The sequence below is a fragment of the Rhinoraja longicauda genome, chromosome 1 (genome assembly GCF_053455715.1).
Source record: "Rhinoraja longicauda isolate Sanriku21f chromosome 1, sRhiLon1.1, whole genome shotgun sequence".
In the NCBI taxonomy this organism is placed as follows: Eukaryota; Metazoa; Chordata; class Chondrichthyes; order Rajiformes; family Arhynchobatidae; genus Rhinoraja; species Rhinoraja longicauda.
In genome coordinates this window covers 85,734,950-85,753,048 of record NC_135953.1, presented here as the reverse complement: position 1 = coordinate 85,753,048, position 18,099 = coordinate 85,734,950, and the positions used below count along the sequence as shown (strand labels likewise).

At 43.2% G+C, this 18,099-nt stretch overlaps 1 protein-coding gene across 5 annotated transcripts in view; it reads left to right on the top strand.

The window, feature by feature from the left end:
* The first annotated feature begins 137 nt into the window (after positions 1 to 137).
* Positions 138 to 18,099, top strand: part of LOC144594736 (septin-11) — a 70,542-nt gene continuing 52,580 nt past the window's right edge. For 3 of the 5 annotated variants that reach the window (XR_013547421.1, XM_078401582.1, XM_078401590.1), the window contains exon 1: positions 139 to 280. Coding sequence is in view for 4 of the 5 variants with exons in the window: in XM_078401582.1 (XP_078257708.1) it covers positions 221 to 280 (60 nt within the window). In the remaining variant the exon portion in view is untranslated. Of the gene's footprint in view, positions 281 to 701; positions 1,026 to 18,099 lie in introns of those variants that run through there. The other 2 variants (XM_078401601.1, XM_078401608.1) reach the window with 2 other exon arrangements.

Genomic DNA, 18,099 nt, shown 5'->3' with positions numbered 1-18,099 from the left:
GTATTTTGATGTTTAGGCAAACACGTTGATCTGAGACGAGTTGCTCTCCTTGGGCCATTTCAAACTGATCAATGAAACCTTCAGTCCGTGCCCACTAAATTAACACGCGCCCTGAATGAAGGAAGCATCATTACTGCGAGTGGTCCATTCGAACTAAAACTCTACGCCAGTTCAATTAATATTTGATGCGCACGGTCGATGACACATCGAAAATCTTGTGATGTCCGCCGGTCGGGAAAGGCTTGAAGTGTGCGGGTGGACTCCGTGTGATTCACACATGGTATTTCCTGTTTTTGTTTTATATTTCTAGCTTCGTCGGTTTGGGTTCGTTATCGATTATAATTACATTGGCGGAATGAACGATTTGGCATGTGTCCCATGAACTTAACGCATACACTCACAACGCAAAGCAAAATGATTCAAATGTCCAAATGTGTAGTCTATGGTATATTAAGCGGGGGCGTGTTATATATTCTGCTATTAAAAACGTTTTACTTAACATTCCAAACAAATACTGCAGAGAAATAAGCATCGACACTAAACTTCCAGGAGAGGCGTGCGAGTGTCTGTTTATCTCCTCCTCCTCCTATGGACCACAGCAAGTTGATGCTGTGGGTAGGGGTGCACATTCCCTTTTGCGTTGCAATTGCAACTCTCAGGGGCGCTCGGCGTGGCCGTTCGCCGTGGGGTTTGTTTGGGGGTGAACGTCCTCGGTGAGTGGACAGGTGTGTGTGGTTGCATGAGGCGCAGCAGCGGTCGCAGGCGGCGGCTGCAGACTTGGCCGCACCCTCCGCGCGCCGTTCCGGGCTGCCACATTGCGCGAGCTCCGGGCTGCCACATTGCGCGAGCTCCGGGCTGCCACATTGCGCGAACTCCGGGCTGCCACATTGCGCGAGCTCCGGGCTGCCACATTGCGCGAGCTCCGGGTTGCCAGTCCCGGGACAGACAGGAGCGGATCCGTGCAACCAGCGCAGCGGTGAACGCCAACAGCAAGTGGGATGGCTGCGCTCGTCGGAAGGAAGCCCGTGAGTGCACTTTCTTTTTTACACCCCCCACCCTCAGATGTAATGCATTTCTCCCATCTTTCGCTCCAGAACGTGACTTGACTTATTTTTCTGCAACTTGAAATACCGTTAAGTCGCGCAGCTACCAGCTTGACGGGTTGTTAACCAAGACAGCGAACGAAAGGGTTAGAAATTGCAGCCAGATACATTGCATTTTATGCGTTTCAACGAGGAGAGCAGGGAATTCCCATCCATTAGCAACTAATAGCCGAGGTTGACATGTGCCCAATCTGCTTTCCGTTAACTAGTGTTAATGGCGTCGCTATTATTTTGGGATTTTATATCGTTACTTCATGCGTGGAAGATCTCCGACAAAGGAGATGAGTTTTCTGTTAAGGACATCGTTGTGATGGATGGGACAGGATCGGATGCCCACCCTCGCCCCTCCTGGCAGCAGTTGGCTCAATAGCCTTCCTACGGTCAGAGGAAGCTGTAGAATCGAGGGCCTGTATTCGCCATCTACAGCTCTTAAACTTGCTCATCAGCTGGGCACTTTACTTTCTGTAATTTTAATTTTGTAACTAACAAAAAATCCAAAATTACAACGTTTCTGATTATTGACTGATGTAAAACCTCCATTATTATAGAAACTTGTTTTGTTTTAATTTTTTTTCGAACAAATGTTTCGGGGCGCAAACAGGATGAAAAGAAAAACATCTTGATCTATTTTTTCTCCCCATTTGACGTGGAATGTAATTTTTATTTCTCCCCATTTGACATGAGGCACATGACAGTGACAGTGTCATATGGGTTTGGCAGGGAGAGATGGGGTGGGGCCTCATTAAAAGTTGGATAATGTGTTATATTTATTCGTTTTTAAAAGATAATTCCACAATGCCTTCAGTAGAATAAGTTATGATCGATGAAGAAAATCTTGATTTGAATTACGCTGACATTAATTTAACACTCAACAACAGCTTGCACGTATGCTGTGAGTAGGAGATAAAATGCTCCCAATAGATTAATAGAAAAAAACAAATCCAGCAGGAAACGCAGAAGGAAATGATGGAGCAGGGTGGGAGTGGGGGTGGAGCATAAGAGTACATAGTTGAGTAAAGCGAGTGCAAAATGAGGAATCGTGTGGACTGAGATAAATGGTAGATACAGCCAGGAATGTGGATTTAAAGATCACTAAGATATAGTGGAATGTCAGCAAGATATAGTGGAATGGCACTAAGACAGTGGAATGTAACTGCAGATAGATTTGAAAATAAGTAAAAACATTTTGCAGCAGTTGGGGCAGCTGGGATGTTTTGGAAAGTATGTGCAAGAAAGGTCAAGGCTGTGTTGTTTTAGTTGTTTGTGAAGAAAGTGGAAGAGGTATGCAAAAGAGTTGGCAAAGTTTATCCTCAATGTGAAGTAAGGTTTGAACAGCAGAAAGGGATAAGAACTGTAAAAGTGATGTGAAGAATGTAATCTTGATAATGGACCTTTTCTGATTAAAAAAAAAAAACCTTTCCATTCTCATTATATTCTGAGGTTTATTTTCAGTAGGGACTTCAGTCAGGACTTGATTGATTAAGAACCTAAAAAGGTGGCTTGTGTATAAGGTCATAAGTGATAGGAGTAGAATTAGGCCATTTGGCCCATCAAGTGTATTCCACCATTCAATCATGGCTGATCTATCTCTCCCTCCTAACCCCATTCCCCTGCCTTCTCCTCATAACCTCCGACACCTGTATGAATCAAGAATCTATCTATCTCTGCCTTAAAAATATCCACTGACGGCTTCCACAGCCTTCTGTGGCAAAGAATTCCACAGATTCACCATCCTCTGACTAAATAAATTCCTCCACATTTCTTTCCTAAAGGAACATCCTTCGGAGGGGGGGAGGTGGAAAAGGGGGAGGGAGGGGAGGAGGTTGGGTGGGAGGGGGGTGAGGGAGAGGGGGTTGGGGGAGGGGGGAGTGGGAGAGGAGGGAGTGGGGGAGGAGAGGGTGCTGCACGAATGCAGGAGGCATCCCGGGGGGAGAGGGGAGGGGGTGTGAGGGGGAGAGGGGATGGGGTGTGAGGGGGAGAGGGGAGGGGGTGTGGGGGGGAGAGGGAAGGGGGTGTGGGGGAGGAGAGGGTGCTGCACCAATGCAGGAGTGGTTTGGGCCCAACAGGTCCACTTGGTCTAGTCCACTATATGTGTGAAGACTGAGCTGAAGGTAGTCCTTTTGAATCCACAATGTAGCCATCAGTTTTGCTGTGTAAGTAATAGATCCAGCTACATGCTTCATAGTTACTTCTCTTGAACCTGTAAGAACAGAACGGAATTTTCCTTCAAATCTTGGAAAGGCGATGATGCCACAAAATCAAAAGCCTTTATCCCTCCACCTGGCAATTGAAGTTGAACCAGCCCTTAAATTCATGGTTAGACACAAATTGCTGGAGTAACTCAGCAGGAAAGACACCATCTCTGGAGAGAAGGAATGGGTGACATTTCAGGTCGAGACCCTTCTTCAGACTCTTGAATTCATTTACATTTAAATTCATGGTGTCATATTTAATCCCTATTTGAGGTTCACAGTACACATCCACATGATCATAAAGACCATTTTACTTTGGCTTGACTGCTGTTAGCTCAGCTCAACAGCTACTAAAACTCTCATCTATGCTACCTTCTGACATTGACTATTTCAACACAGCTGGTTGACTTCCCTCATCCAAAACTGCAGCTTGAGTCCTAACTCTCTTTCTTGTTATAGTATGAAATTATTGATCTACTCTGGCTTCTGGTTTAGAAATATGTTTGTTTTCTCACCAGCCTAGTTTTTGCATTCCTACGCGACAGGTCTCTCCCAGTCTCTGTAAACTCCTTTATTCCTACTGCCCATCCAAATATCTGTGTGGTTCCGACTGATTATCGCCAGGTTTAATTGCCTCAACATTGGCAGCAATGTCTCCAGCTGCACATGTCCTAAACTCAGAAATCGTGATTGTAAACTTCTCAGCTTCTCTTTCCTCCTTTTCAAGACATGTCCAAAACACTGCCTCTTTGACTGTCGGTCATCTTCTTGTATAACTACCTCATTGGCTTGGTAGAAATGTTATTCAATAACGCTCCTCGGAAATATCTTTTGGCACTTTACTGCACTAAAGAAACAAGAAGCTATTTCAGTGGGAGAAGATGATTACTATCACTACAGGAGCCGCCAGGGCCCCGTTACGTTCCTGACAATTCTGTGTGATAGTGTTTGCAATACATTATATTATTAACCAAATTTTATAAGGACTCTTGTGGGAACTTCTCTCATACTCGCAGCTGTTGAGTTTACTCTATATGAATCCCCTATTTTATGCCTACCTCATCATGTTCGCAGGACATCCCATATTATCTTGCACAATATTAATAGTTTAAATGTAATCACATTTAACGTAGGTAAGCAGCATAATGAATATGAGTTGATTGTCCAATCCCAGTGTAAATTATCTAATAAATTGACTTTTTCGGTAATTGGAGAAAATGTATAACTTTATCTTAAGAGAAGTAGTAGTGCCTCTTGAAGAAAAGAATTGTAACATTTCTGGAGCTGAATATTCTATTCTGTATATTTATACATTTACTAAAATAAAGCATGAGTTGTTTAAATCACTTACCATTGTTGTGGAGATATTGTGGAATATGAGGCCTTTCAGTCTGAGAAACTCAATTTATGTAATTCTGTGTATAATTCCCAAATTTCTAAGTTTCAAGTGGTTTACATTTTTTTAGCAGATTTATTTGCAGATGCTGCAGGTATTCAGGCCAAAATGGAATTGTACATGCTCTTAGACACATGTAACTAAAGTGAAGCTTTAAAGTAATGTTTACATGATAATCCTTTATCAAATATTTGCCAACTTGTTGAGGTGATCAAAGAAATGTGGGCTGCAGCCTGGCTATAGATGGGCTTGTGATGTATTTATAATATTGACTGCCATTTGATGACTGAAGTTTTTGTCCTCTATGTTTGATGTTGGAGCACAGTGTAACTATGTAACTGATCGGCTATTTAAAATATTTGGAATATAGAATGTAGTTAATAATGTAATCCTAATGCAGTTATTAATATTTGCTCTTCTCAAACCCTCTCAACTTTTATTTTGCATCTGAAAATTTCTTGGATGAATATAGTTTTGGACACTTGAAGCAGCACTGTTGATAACACCCCTCTAAGCTGAAAATGATCATGGCGTAAGCTGTCTATCCTGATCTTTTTTAATGCTTTGGAGTGGAAATGTCACTCGATGACCCAGCAAGTGGAATCAGTTGATATCTTCTATTTGGGTCACTGGATTTGAATATCAAGCAGTCTATGATGTCTGACTGACACTTCTTTGAATGTCTGAATATGTTCAATTTAACTTCCTTTGACTTAGCAGTAGCAGAATGCTTGGAATCTGAATCCCAGCATCTATAGCCACAGCTTCAAGAAGCCAAACCTTAAATGCTTTGCTGTTCCAGCAGACTTTGAGACAGTGGTTAAACATAGTGCAGGAAATGAAGTTGCAGCTGTCAGACATATCGCTTTCCATCCGTCCCTTGCCAAACCTACCAGATAATGCGAGCTGACCGCCCAGTGCCCCTCAATTAAAAGGGCATTTTTCTCTTTCCCTCTCCAATAATCCTTGAAACTTGTATCATCAAACATTTGGGCGAGAGGAATGGTGCACCTGATGCAACTTCCTGCCTGTTATTGAACGCCAAGTTTCGCAGATCGGTATGCCTTAAACCAGTCAAACCCTTTGTGATGTGTGTAAAAGGAAATGTAGTCTTTTGGTGACCAGGCAAAGAGGGAGCACTTGCATATGAGTAAGATGGCCAGATACTCGTATGAAATTCGTTCCTTATTTTGAAGTATTGTTCTGTATTTGTTTTCATTTTCCAGTATTAAATCTGCATAGATAATGGGGCTGGCCTAAATAACTTTGTTGTGCTTCAGCTTTTGGAGGTGGACTGCAATGTCGGAGCTTATGTTCAGGCCATCTGTGTGCCTTCAGCTTTCTGTGTTAGCAGCTTGGTCACGGGTTGGCTACACCAACGATTATACTTCAGTAGTTGTCTGTAAATGTGCTGTGAACATCCTGAAGTCACAAAATGGTGCTTTACAGATGCAAGTTTTTAATCTTGATGCTTGCATTTCCCACTGTCACAAAATCCTTCCTGTTGAAATGATGTCAAGAGAACTGAGTTATTGCACAGTCACTTCCAGGGGAAGATGATCTTTTACTTAAATTGGTCATCTCATTTTTAAATTGGTCATCACATTTTAAAACGAATCATCTCATTTTTCTTTGTCTTAGGCCTTGCCCATTGTTTCTGCAAAGTTTGTGATGTGCAGCAGCGCAAAGCTTGGGCAGAACAGGCTCTGGGCGTTTTTATTTTCATTGGTTCTGGGAGGCATTTCCTGAGAGTTCTGTAGTGCCAGAGGCAACGTGCCAGTTGACTTGTTGCTTTGCAGTGCTGCTGAAGTTGAGACTGTTAACAGTGGCAAACCGAATGCTAGTTTGTGTTTTGTGGGCATTGCCTATACCCACACTGAAAATAAGAGTGTGTATAAGCAGTCACACCCAGTAAAGGGGTCACTGCCTTTTGTAGAAAAAGGAGAACTTCCAACCAGCTGCTGATCAAACTCCCCTCTCTCGCCTGTGCCGTCCTATTACCTGCCATAGACAGACACAAAATGCTGGAGTAACAGGCAGCGGGTCAGGCAGCATCACTGGAGAGAAGGAATAGGTGACGTTTAAGGTCACGACCCTTCTTCAGTATGAAATTCAGAGGAGCGGGAAACTAGAGGTATGAAAAGGTTCAGAACAAATCGGAACCAGCACCAATGACCAAGGAAAGATGGAGCTCACAATGGTCCATTGTTGGCTGTGGAAGAGGTGATAATGGGATACAAACAGTGAAACTAGCATGGTGACTAGGGTGAGGGAGGGACGGAGAGAAAGGAAGTGCAAGGGTTACTTGAAATTAGAGAAATCAATATTCATACCGCTGGGTTGTAAACTGCATAGGCCAAATATGAGATGCTGTTTCTCCAATTTGCGTGTGGTGTCACTCTTTAACAGTGGGGGAGGCCCAGGACAGAGGCACTATGGGAGTGGGAAGGGGAGATAAAATGTTTGGGAACTGGGAGGTCACATAGGCCAGGATAGACTGAGCTAAGGTGTTCAGTGAAAGGACCGCCGCACAGATCCTGCATCTCCTCTTTTCCAGCTATCTTCTCTCCCCTTTTCACCCCCTCCAACCACCACAATCAGTCTGAGGTAGTCATCACAAAATGCTGGAGTAGCTCAGCGGGTCAGGTAGCATCTCTGGAGAGAAGGAATGAGTGACATTTCGGGTCGAGACCCTTCTTCAGACTGATGTTGCTGTCTGAAGTAGGGTCTCAACCCGAAACGTCACCTATCCATGTTCTCTGTGAATACTGCCTGACCTACTGAATTCTCCAGCACATTGTGTACCTCACTGTTTGGGCTATAGAGAAGGAGGTGGAGAGAATTGAACTAAAATTTTGTTGTGATAATAATAGTGTAGTTTAGTTGTATAACTTTCAATATGGTATTTTGGTTCAAAGATGCAAACTGAGCCCAAAATAAAGGTAAGATTCTTACAAGAAAAAAACATGCCTGCACAATATTTCCATCAAAATCCCTCCTATTTTCCGCTACCACTTAATTAACTTGTGTTCCTTTATTACATTTCACACTTTGAAGTACTATAATTCATCCAATCTATTGTTTGTTATTTCTTCACACTACCAGCTGAGCACCGTACTTATTAACATGGGCCAATGCTATTAACATGGGCCATTGCTATTAACATGGGCCATTGCTATTAACATGGGCCATTGCTATTAACATGGGCCATTGCTAGGCAGAGTCTTGTAATGTTGTCTCCTTCCATCTTACTGCATTCATTACCTTTTTTAAATATTGGAGAAGTTTTTCAATAAATCACTGGTGTCTCCTCTGAATGGAGAACTTGGGCCCTGCCTTTGGTGGTGATGGTCGATGAGGACCATTCTTGTGTTTAACGCATCGGTGCTTTTTGGATTTCTAAATGGTGGGACTCACTGTGTCCTTTCACGCGTAGATTCATCATATTTCACTATGACGTTAGGATGCCGTTTGGCACCTTGAATCGATGCTGGTTTTCCAAGCAATTCCATCAAACTCAGTTGTAAGTTATTCTTTCTTCACATTGACTCCAGCCTAATTCTCTTATCACATTCTTGTCATTAGGAAGAAATTATTTGGATTTATAAGTGCTTTCTATGCCTGGGTTCTTCACGGCCGATATTTGCGAAGTGCCATTATTGACGTTGGGTAGAGATTGGTGACAGGAAAGCACCCGCAAAACATCACTGTGATGAATAATGAATCAATTTAGCGTTTGAATAGAGTTGTTTTAAAGGTAAATATTGACCAAAATCAACTCTCCTGCTCTAGGCAGTTTGATAATGATCAAATACGTCAACATTGGCTGACTTTCACCATCTTAACTGATGGATCCTACGTTGGTTTGTCCTCTTCAGATGACTGCCAAGATCCATCTGATGCTTCCTTCAGGAAGCTTCACTAGCTCTGCGTGGCCCCGGGTTTCAACCTGGGTTCTTCTTGGTCTGCCTGAGTCAGGAGCTATCCAGTGTCGTTAGAGAACTACTGCATTTCACTCTGTGCATGCAGGTTATCCATTAAAGTAACTGCTTGTGCACCTCTGTAATGTTGTTTTTATTCCCTGTCTTCCACAAGAACACCTGGTACTGATGTTGACAACGACTGCAGATGCTGTTTCTTGATCAGAATCCAGTCAGGCAGCATCTGGGGTTGGGGGTATTACTTGACACCTTGAATCGATGCTGGTTTTCCAAGCAATTCCATCAAACTCAGTTGTAAGTTATTCTTTCTTCACATTGACTCCAACCTAATTCTCCTATCACATTCTTGTCATTAGGAAGGTTTGGGGGTTATTACTTGAAGTTGGAGAATTCAATGTTCATTGAATTCAATGTTCATACCGTTGGGTTGTAAGCTAACCAAGCGGAATATGAGTTTTTGTTCTTCCAGTTTGCTTGTGGCCTCGTTTTGGTAATGGAGGAGGCCAAGGACAGAAAGGTCAGATGGGAATGGGAAGTGAAGTTGAGATCCAGCAGGCATTGGTGGACAGAGCGCAAGTGTTCGGCAAACGGTCTCAGCGATGTAAAGGAGGCCACATTGGGAGCACCTAGTGCAGTAGACCCTACCTCCTCTTTGTTTCCCTTGCCACTTGCTCACATTTCTCCCACCACCTACCACCCCACCTCTCCCTCCTCCCAGTCACCCTGCTCCTTTCCTCCACCTTGTACATCCATCTCCCATCTACGAGTCCCCAATTTCCCTTTAACTTTTCGCCCACTTCCCCCTCATCCCCCTTTCCTTCTCCACTCGAATCCCTCCCTCCAGCTTTGTATTTAATTCATCTCCTTACTTGACACCCCTTTCTCTCCTTTTTACCTTGAGCCTTTGCATCTTCCTCCTTCCATCTATCAATCAACCCCCCTCCCCCACCAATCTTTACCCATCTATCACTTGTTTGGCCTTGTCCTGCCCCAACCTTTCTTTTTCAGCTTACCCCCTCCCCCCCCCCCCCCCCCCACCCACTACAATCATTCTCGAATGGTCCCGACTCAAAACATTGCCTGCCCATTCCCTCCCCAGATGCTACCTGACACGCTGAGTTCCTCCAGCACTTTGTGGTTTTTGTATTGATGGTGCTGCATGTTCTAGAAAACGGAATATCTTTTCTGAATTGATTTCAGAAATAAAGATCGGAAGAAGTCACTTGCATTTAAGTTGAACATAGTATTTTAGAATCAATAAAACTCTTCTTGGAAATGTGGTTGTGCAGCTGAGGGTGACTATGACTTGGCAGTTCACCCTCGCTATTGCAATGGAGGATTAAGCCAGATCATGTACCCAACTCTGCATTCAGAGGTGTGGGACTTATTCAGGTTTGTGCATGTAATTTAACCCTTTGGATCTCTCATTCCTGTTTTTAATGATGGCAGGGCCAGCATGTGAGTGCTCAATAAAAGACTAATTACTTGTATTCATGTTCACAGAAGTACCACTTATAGGCAACCTATCTCTGCTTCTTCCTGAAATTCACCAACATCACAGAGGCAACCTGCAGTTGATTTGATTTGATTCGATTCACTCTATGTGATGTCAGGAAACAGCTGAGAACACTGGTTGCAACAAAGGCTAAGGAACAAGACAACATTTCAGGTCTCTTATTTTAGATGTGCTTCAGACTTGTCAGTGCCTCAGACCACCGAGCTGTTCCAATACTGTTACATTTAACATTTACCTGACAATGTGCAAAATTGTCCAGGTGTGTCCTGTTCACAAATAGGAGGACATCTTTGACCCGGCTATTTTGAACCAAATGTGCATGTTCTCAATTAGCAGCAAGTGATGGAAGCCATTATCGACAGTACAATGAAACTGCACTTACTCACCAATTACTCACCCATGCTGCTTTTGGATTTCACCTCCAGACTTCATTACAGTCTTAGTAGAAACATGGACCAAAGAGCTGAATTCCAGAGGTGTGTTGAGAATGACTACCCTTGATTATCAAGGCAATATTTAAACCTGTGTGACATCAAGGAACCCTGGTGCAATAGAGATGAATGGGCGTGAAAGGGAAAACCCTTGTAGTTATATATCACATTAAGGATGATTGTTGTCAGAAGTCAATTGTCCCTTATGCTTCATCGCTGCTGGTGTTAAATCACAAAGCTCCTTCCCCAAACGATCCATGGAGCATTTTCATCAGAACCACTGTAGTTCAAGAAAGCAGTTCACCAAGATCTTTTACGGAGCAAATATAAATGAACAAATAAGCACTGACTTCCCAGCAATGAAATCCAAGATTTGGTAGCAAAGATTGTTTCCCTCTCCCCTGACTCTTGACCCGAAACGTCACCCATTCCTTCTCTCCAGGGATGCTGCCTGTCTCGGCTGAGTTCCAGCATTTTGTGCCTATCACCATTGTTAATGAATGTTGGATGGAACACCATAAAGCAGCTAAATACTCTGCTGCTGTCTCTCATCCGTACAGTTTGATGCAGCATTTTGTATCCTAACATGCACGAATCCCATCCACACATCAGTACTGCAAGTGTGGGTCTACACCAGCTCCTGATTATAGACAATAGACAATAGGTGCAGGAGGAGGCCATTCGGCTCTTCGAGCCAGCACCGCCATTCAATGTGATCATGGCTGATCATTCTCAATCAGTACCCCGTTCCTGCCTTCTCCCCATACCCCCTGACTCCGCTATCTTTAAGAGCTCTATCTAGCTCTCTCTTGAATGCATTCAGAGAATTGGCCTCCACTGTCTTCTGAGGCAGAGAATTCCACAGATTCACAACTCTCTGACTGAAAAAGTTTTTCCTCATCTCCGTTCTAAATGGCCTACCCCTTATTCTTAAACTGTGGCCCCTTGTTCTGGACTCCCCCAACATTGGGAACATGTTTCCTGCCTCTAACGTGTCCAACCCCTTAATAATCTTATACGTTTTGAAAAGATCTCCTCTCATCCTTCTAAATTCCAGTGTATACAAGCCTAGTCGCTCCAGTCTTTCAACATACGACGGTCCCGCCATTCCGGGAATTAACCTAGTAAACCTACGCTGCACGCCCTCAATAGCAAGAATATCCTGATATTGCCAGATGCTTCGGTTTTAAAATCCTAGCACTGTGCTCAAATCCCTTTTTGAGTTCAATGTGCTGTTTTAGTTGTAGCCTCTTGTGAACTGCGACTTCAGACCAGGTTCTGAGCTGGGGAATTCCCCCTTGCCTTTGTGCCTCTTCAAGCCTCTTTCAATATGTTTCTTCAAACCTTCATCACTGACTTTTCTGTTCTCCTTTGGTTCCTCTCTTGGCTTGGTTTCAGTTTGTGTCTCTTTGCATCCTGGTAAGTCAGACGCACTGTGTAAATGTGTGGAGGAGTCATTGTCATCATCTACCACTTCCAGCCTTCCTTCACCCACCCTCAGCCCTACCCTCCCCAGATATGTCATCTCCGAACTGTGGCAGAAGGTGACTTTCAGTGTAGCTGTGATATGGGCTGATGAAAAGTAGAACATTAGAACAGTACAGCACAGGAACATAGAGCAGTACAGCATAGTTTTTGTGCTGAGCATGATGCCAAGTTAAACCGATCTCATCTGCCTGCACATGATTCATATTTCCCGACTCCTTGCACTTCCACATGCCTATCTAAAAGTCTCTTGCATGTGGTACTATTGTACATGCCTCCACTACAACCTCTGGCAATACACTCAAGTCCCGCACATTTCCATTATACATTCCCCCTCTTGCCTTATAGCTATGCCATCTAGTGTTGGACATTTCTACCCTGGGGGAAAAAGAGTCTACCCTCTCTATGCCTCTCATAATTTTATATACTTCTATCAAAACTCCCCTCAACCTCTGACGGTCCAGAGAAAGCAAAGAGTAGGAATTAATGGGTCCTTTTTGGAATGGCAGGCATTGACTAGTGGGGTGCCGCAAGGCTCGGTGCTGGGACTCCAGTTATTTACAATATATATTAACGATTTAGATGAGGGAATTAAATGTAACATCTCCAAGTTTGTGGATGACACAAAGCTGGGTGGCAGTGTGAACTGTGATGAGGATGCTATGAGACTGCAGGGTGACTTGGATAGGTTGGGTGAGTGGGCAGATGCATGGCAGATGCAGTATAATGTGGATAAATATGAGGTTATCCACTTTAGTGGCAAGAATAGAAAGGCAGATAATTATCTGAATGGTGTCAGATTAGGAAAAGGGGAGGTGCAATGAGACCTGGTTGCCCTAGTACATCAGTCACTGAAAGTAAGCATACAGGTACAGCAGTTGGCTAATGGCATGTTGGCCTTCATAACGAGAGGATTTGTGTATAGGAGCAGGGAGGTCCTTCTGCAGTTGTACAGGGCCCTGGTGAGACCGCACCTGGAGTATTGTGTGCAATTTTGGTCTCGTAATTTGAGGAAGGACATTGGTACTATTGAGAGAGTGCAGCGTAGATTCACCTGGTTAATTCCTGGAATGACGGGACTGACATATGATGAAAGAATGGGTTGACTGGGCTTGTATTCACTGGAATTTAGAAGAATGAGAGGGGATCTTATAGAAACATATAAAATTCTCAAAGGATTGGGCAGGCTAGATGTAGGAAAATTGTTCCCGATGTTGGGGGAGTCCAGAACCAGGGGTCACAGTTTAAGAATAAGGGGTAGGCCATTTAGGACTGAGATGAGGAAAAACTTCTTCACCCAGAGATTTGTGAATCTGGAATTCTCTGCCACAGAAATCAGTTATAAAGTGTAATTATAAATCCCGGCACATTGATACTGTAAAGTGACCATTGCTATCTACTCAGCATTGTCCTGGTAATAATCTGTTTCAGACTTGGCACTTCTACTGTTTTAGAAAGCTTGCATACTTTTAGAAACTGACAATAAGATATTTTGTATATTTTGTTTTCTGCATGATAAGCAATTGCAAAGCAAGATTGTCCCAATAAATTACTGCTGGGTGACTGTGACACAGGCTGAAGTAGTAGGCCATCAAGCACCCATTTGCTCTAATCCCATGTATTCTCCCCACATTACCATTAACTCCCCTGGATTCTACCATTCAACTATGTGCTACGGAGAATTTACAGTAGTCAGCACCTATTACAAATGTGGAAGGAAATAGAAGCACCCATTTATTGATAAAATACATCTCTTGATGCTCCTGAACACATCATCAGTGATGTAACCTGGGGTCCTTGGGTGTTTCGGGTCTTTCAACATCAGACACCGTCGCCCGGGCGACCCAGCCGTGGTTGATCAGACCACGACTTGTGTTCAGGTGGCATTCGCTCCTCCCCATGGACCTCCTCTCCTGATCAAGAGACATGGTTAGGGGGGAACATGTAAACTCCATAGTGATAGCACCGAATGTCAGGATTGAATCCATATCACAGAAAATGTGAGACAGCAAAGAAGGGTCTCGACCCGAAACGTCACGCATTCCTTCTCTCCTGAGATGCTGCCTGACCCGCTGAGTTACTCCAACATTTTGTGATACCGCAGTGCTATTTGATGTGTTACTGTACTGCCCCTATATTTAATTCATTTAAACACATTTTTGATGAAGAAAAACAAGGTGCCACTGGACAGTATGGTTTTCAGGGGCATGGGGTGTGAATTTCTTACCCTTGTTTTATGGTTTCGTTGAGGTCTGAGTACCACACTGCAGTGTAAGTATTGTTAAACCCTGGTGTAACTATTTTGTTTTAGACTTAAAAGTCGAGTAATACTTAATACTTAATTTAACTGTCGAGTCGAGTAATACTTAATTTAACTGTTTGAACACTTAATATTTTGATTGTGGGGGGTGGATAGAAATGGAAATGTGATTGATGAGCCTGTTGGGAAACTGTTTAATAGCTGAAATTCTTCTCTAAATCCTGAACCAGTCAGCCAGACAGCACTTATTTCTGAGATAAACTATTTTGGTGGTTAGTAACTTCTCTTGGGCTATTACTCTAACCGTTTGATTCAAGTCTAACTTGTATTACATGTGGACTATTCAGAATAACGGTGGACTCATTTTTTTTTTGACCAGCTTTTCCACAGGATTCAAATGATGTTTTTTGTTTCAATGCATTCATTTTGGTGCTGGATGAATAAGCTCTGTGATTAGATTCTCATTTTAGAATTGAAGATTCCAGTTGAATGCTTTTAATCTAATGTGGCAACTGGTTCAGCATTGCTGGCTGCTTTAATTAAAGGAAGGAGATGGGTGGGGGTCCTCTTGTTTCTCCATTGAAATAGCCCTTGTAGGAATGTTCTTGTGCTCGGTGAGAATTGCATGTTTGCTTTGATTGCTTTCTTCCATCACCTTTTAAAGGGAATTCTGGCTCGGGGAGAATTTTCATAGTCGTCTTGCACAATACTCTTGCACCAATATCAGTGAGGGTTTGGCATGTAAAGTGGAATGCTGAGTATGGAATGTGTTTGAAATATGGTTTGAAGACATAATAATTTGAACATTTAGTTATATATTAAGAGCCAGCGAAATATTTCCAGGTGGTTAAAAAATGAGTTTTTTTAAATTTTCTTTTCTTCTTAAGAAATAACAAAACGGGTTGCCAATGTAGGAGATGATGAAAACCTGTTGGATGTGAGGAAGATTGACTACATAGAGGCCTGATATTTATTTTAATGGACATCGATCTATCAAATCTACAGAGTAATTAGCAAAATCCCAGTAGAAATCCTATAAATAGCTGAAAATTGTGCACCTCCATGAATGGTCTGAAATCACCAATTGAAACTTCAATGACTATTATGGAAATTCATTGCTATGTAAAAATTGTCTTCATGAAATTGCCCACATAATCCTTACAGGTGAAGCAGTGATCACTTACATTTCTAGTCTACTGCTTTGGGTGCTCACAATGTGGCCGCTTCCACACTGGGGAATCCAAACACATCTTGGGTGATTACTTTGTGGGGCATCATGCACATTCTGCAGGGTTGAACCTAAGATTCCAGTTACGTACAATTTTATATTTTCAAATGCCCTCCCATTCTGACCTGTCAGAAGAACGACATCTTCACTTTAGCACTTTGCAATGTTCTGGAATTTTCCAAATTGGGTAAACTAGCCTCATTGTTTTCCATTATCGTGCCTGTGCCCCTTTCATTCCCTGTTTCTTTAAATTGCCTTGCTGGGGGGTAGTACTCGTGCTTCTTATCAGGAGGACTGAATGCAGAATTCATTCCATTAAATTTACCGTGCAACTTGCGCTCAAATTCATGGACTATCTTTAACACTTCTCTCCCCCTTCTTGATCTCTGTCTCCATCACAGAGACCGACATTTACTGCAAACCGACCGACTCCCCACAGTTTTCTGGACTACACCTCGTCCCACCCTGCCTCTTGCAAAGACATCTGCTCCCATTCTAGGACATCCAAGATGTCTTCTTTCTTTAGTAAACATGGTTTCCCCCCTGCTGTCCTAGATGGATCCCTCACCCTCTGTTCTGTAGTTCTGCTTTTGCTTTCCCCCCTCCCCCGAGGTGCAACAAAGACAGTTGCCCTGGTCCTCGCCTTTCACCCCATGAACCTCTGCATCCAAAACATCATCCCATCATCCTCTGCCATTTGTGTCATCTCCAACGTGATCAGTTACATCTTCCCACCCCCACCCCTTTCTGCCTTCTGCAGAGACTGCACCAGCCGCAACACCTTGCTTCACTCATCCCTCTTTCTCCCCCCCATACCCTCCGCCCCCCAGCTACCTCCCCCTGCAACCGCAGCCTCTGTGTGAAAAGGTTGCCCCTTAGATTCCTATTAAATCTTTCCCCTCTCACCTTGTCCCTCAAAATAATAATTGCAAGGAATATCAGTTGTTATAAGATTGTGCCTGTTTTACTTCATTAGCATATTTTACTCTACTTTACTCTGAACTTTATTACCCTCTTGACATCTTGTAAACACAGTTTTATATTTGTGTTAATTACCTTGGCCTTCTGCTTTGCCATCTTTATTTTTGTCCCCTTTCTCATCAGCTTGGAATTATTTTGTTGCCTCTATCACAGTCTGTGCATGCGTTAGTTGTCATGAATTAAAGATGAATTTGTTGGATATTAAATGTGGTGAACTCGCTGACCAAGCTTTTGGATGAGCAGTCTGTAGGTAAATTATAGGTTCTGGAATTGCCTGCCTAAACCTTTTTTTCTCTCCTTTTTAGAATGTTCCTTAAAATGTAATCCTTGACTCAGCTTTGGTTTATTTGTCTTTGTATCCTTACTGGCCCGAGCAAAATTCCCTAGGATGTTTTGTTTATATTGAGGGTGGAACATGAACAGAAGTTGTAATAGTATCAGGATTTATTTTTTTCTTTGAGTGTGTTTGTGTGTGTCTGTATACATATCTCCATAAAGTTTAATTTGTCAGCTACTTCTATGATCTCCAAGTATTTCTCATGTTGGTAGAGGTTTCTTGCTGTTTAGAAAAGCCTAACAAGCAGCCAGCCATGTGAATAATCCATGGGAATTTGAAGCAATGCAAGTTTAAATTCTTGGTTGTCTAGTTCCTCTTGACCTACATGATGTGTAAACACTGTCGAAGACTTGCATTCCAGAGAGCTCTCTGTAATGGGAAGTTCAGAGAGTATGAAGAAGTTAGCTCTGGATAAATGCAGTGCCTGAAATTCTTCCCCATGTTAGATCCTGTAGCTATCAGAGGCCCTCTCGAGTAAATTTAAATACATTTCTGCATGTGATTTTTTTTCTATTGTTGAAACTGCAAACAAGAAACTCAGGCTGATTTTTCACTCGGTTTCAGTGGGTGGCAAACTAACAAAGTCTTGAGTTTGTGCTCATAACTGTGGGATCAGCATTGAATTGATCCATTTTTTACATTTTTGATTTAATTCTGGTTTGTTCTAGTTACTATTATTTAAATCGCAATGTGCATTAACAAAGGCTACCCAGTCCTATCCCTATTCTGTCACATGATCAGTTTTTTCTGCTTCTGCTGTCTCTGTTTGTTGTCGTTCGCCTGACTGGGGTGTTGACAGGGCTCACCACGGGGAGGTCGGCAACATGAGCCCCGCCAAGCTTCGCAGAGAGTTCTTCACTCATAGGCTGGTGTGCAAGGCCCCATCGGACCTTTGCACCACCTCGTCCAGGATTCACAGCAACTGGGACCTCAACCCTGTCATCTCGTCACCCTTTCTCCCGTCATGCAGCGACCCTTTGTGGCTCCGGTTTCAACATACTAGGAGCATGGAGAACCAGCTGGGAACAGACATCGCAACCTCCTCAATTCACTGTCGCACCGAACACCACAGCCCCACCCGGCTCGGACATGCCCCGCAAAGAGTGGGTCACCCTGAACCGGCTCCGCACAGGGGTCGGCCGGTTCAATGCCAACATGCATCGTTGGGGGTTGCGTCCATCAGCAGCCTTCGTGTGTGGAGCAGACCAGCAAACAGCGCAGCACGTCAT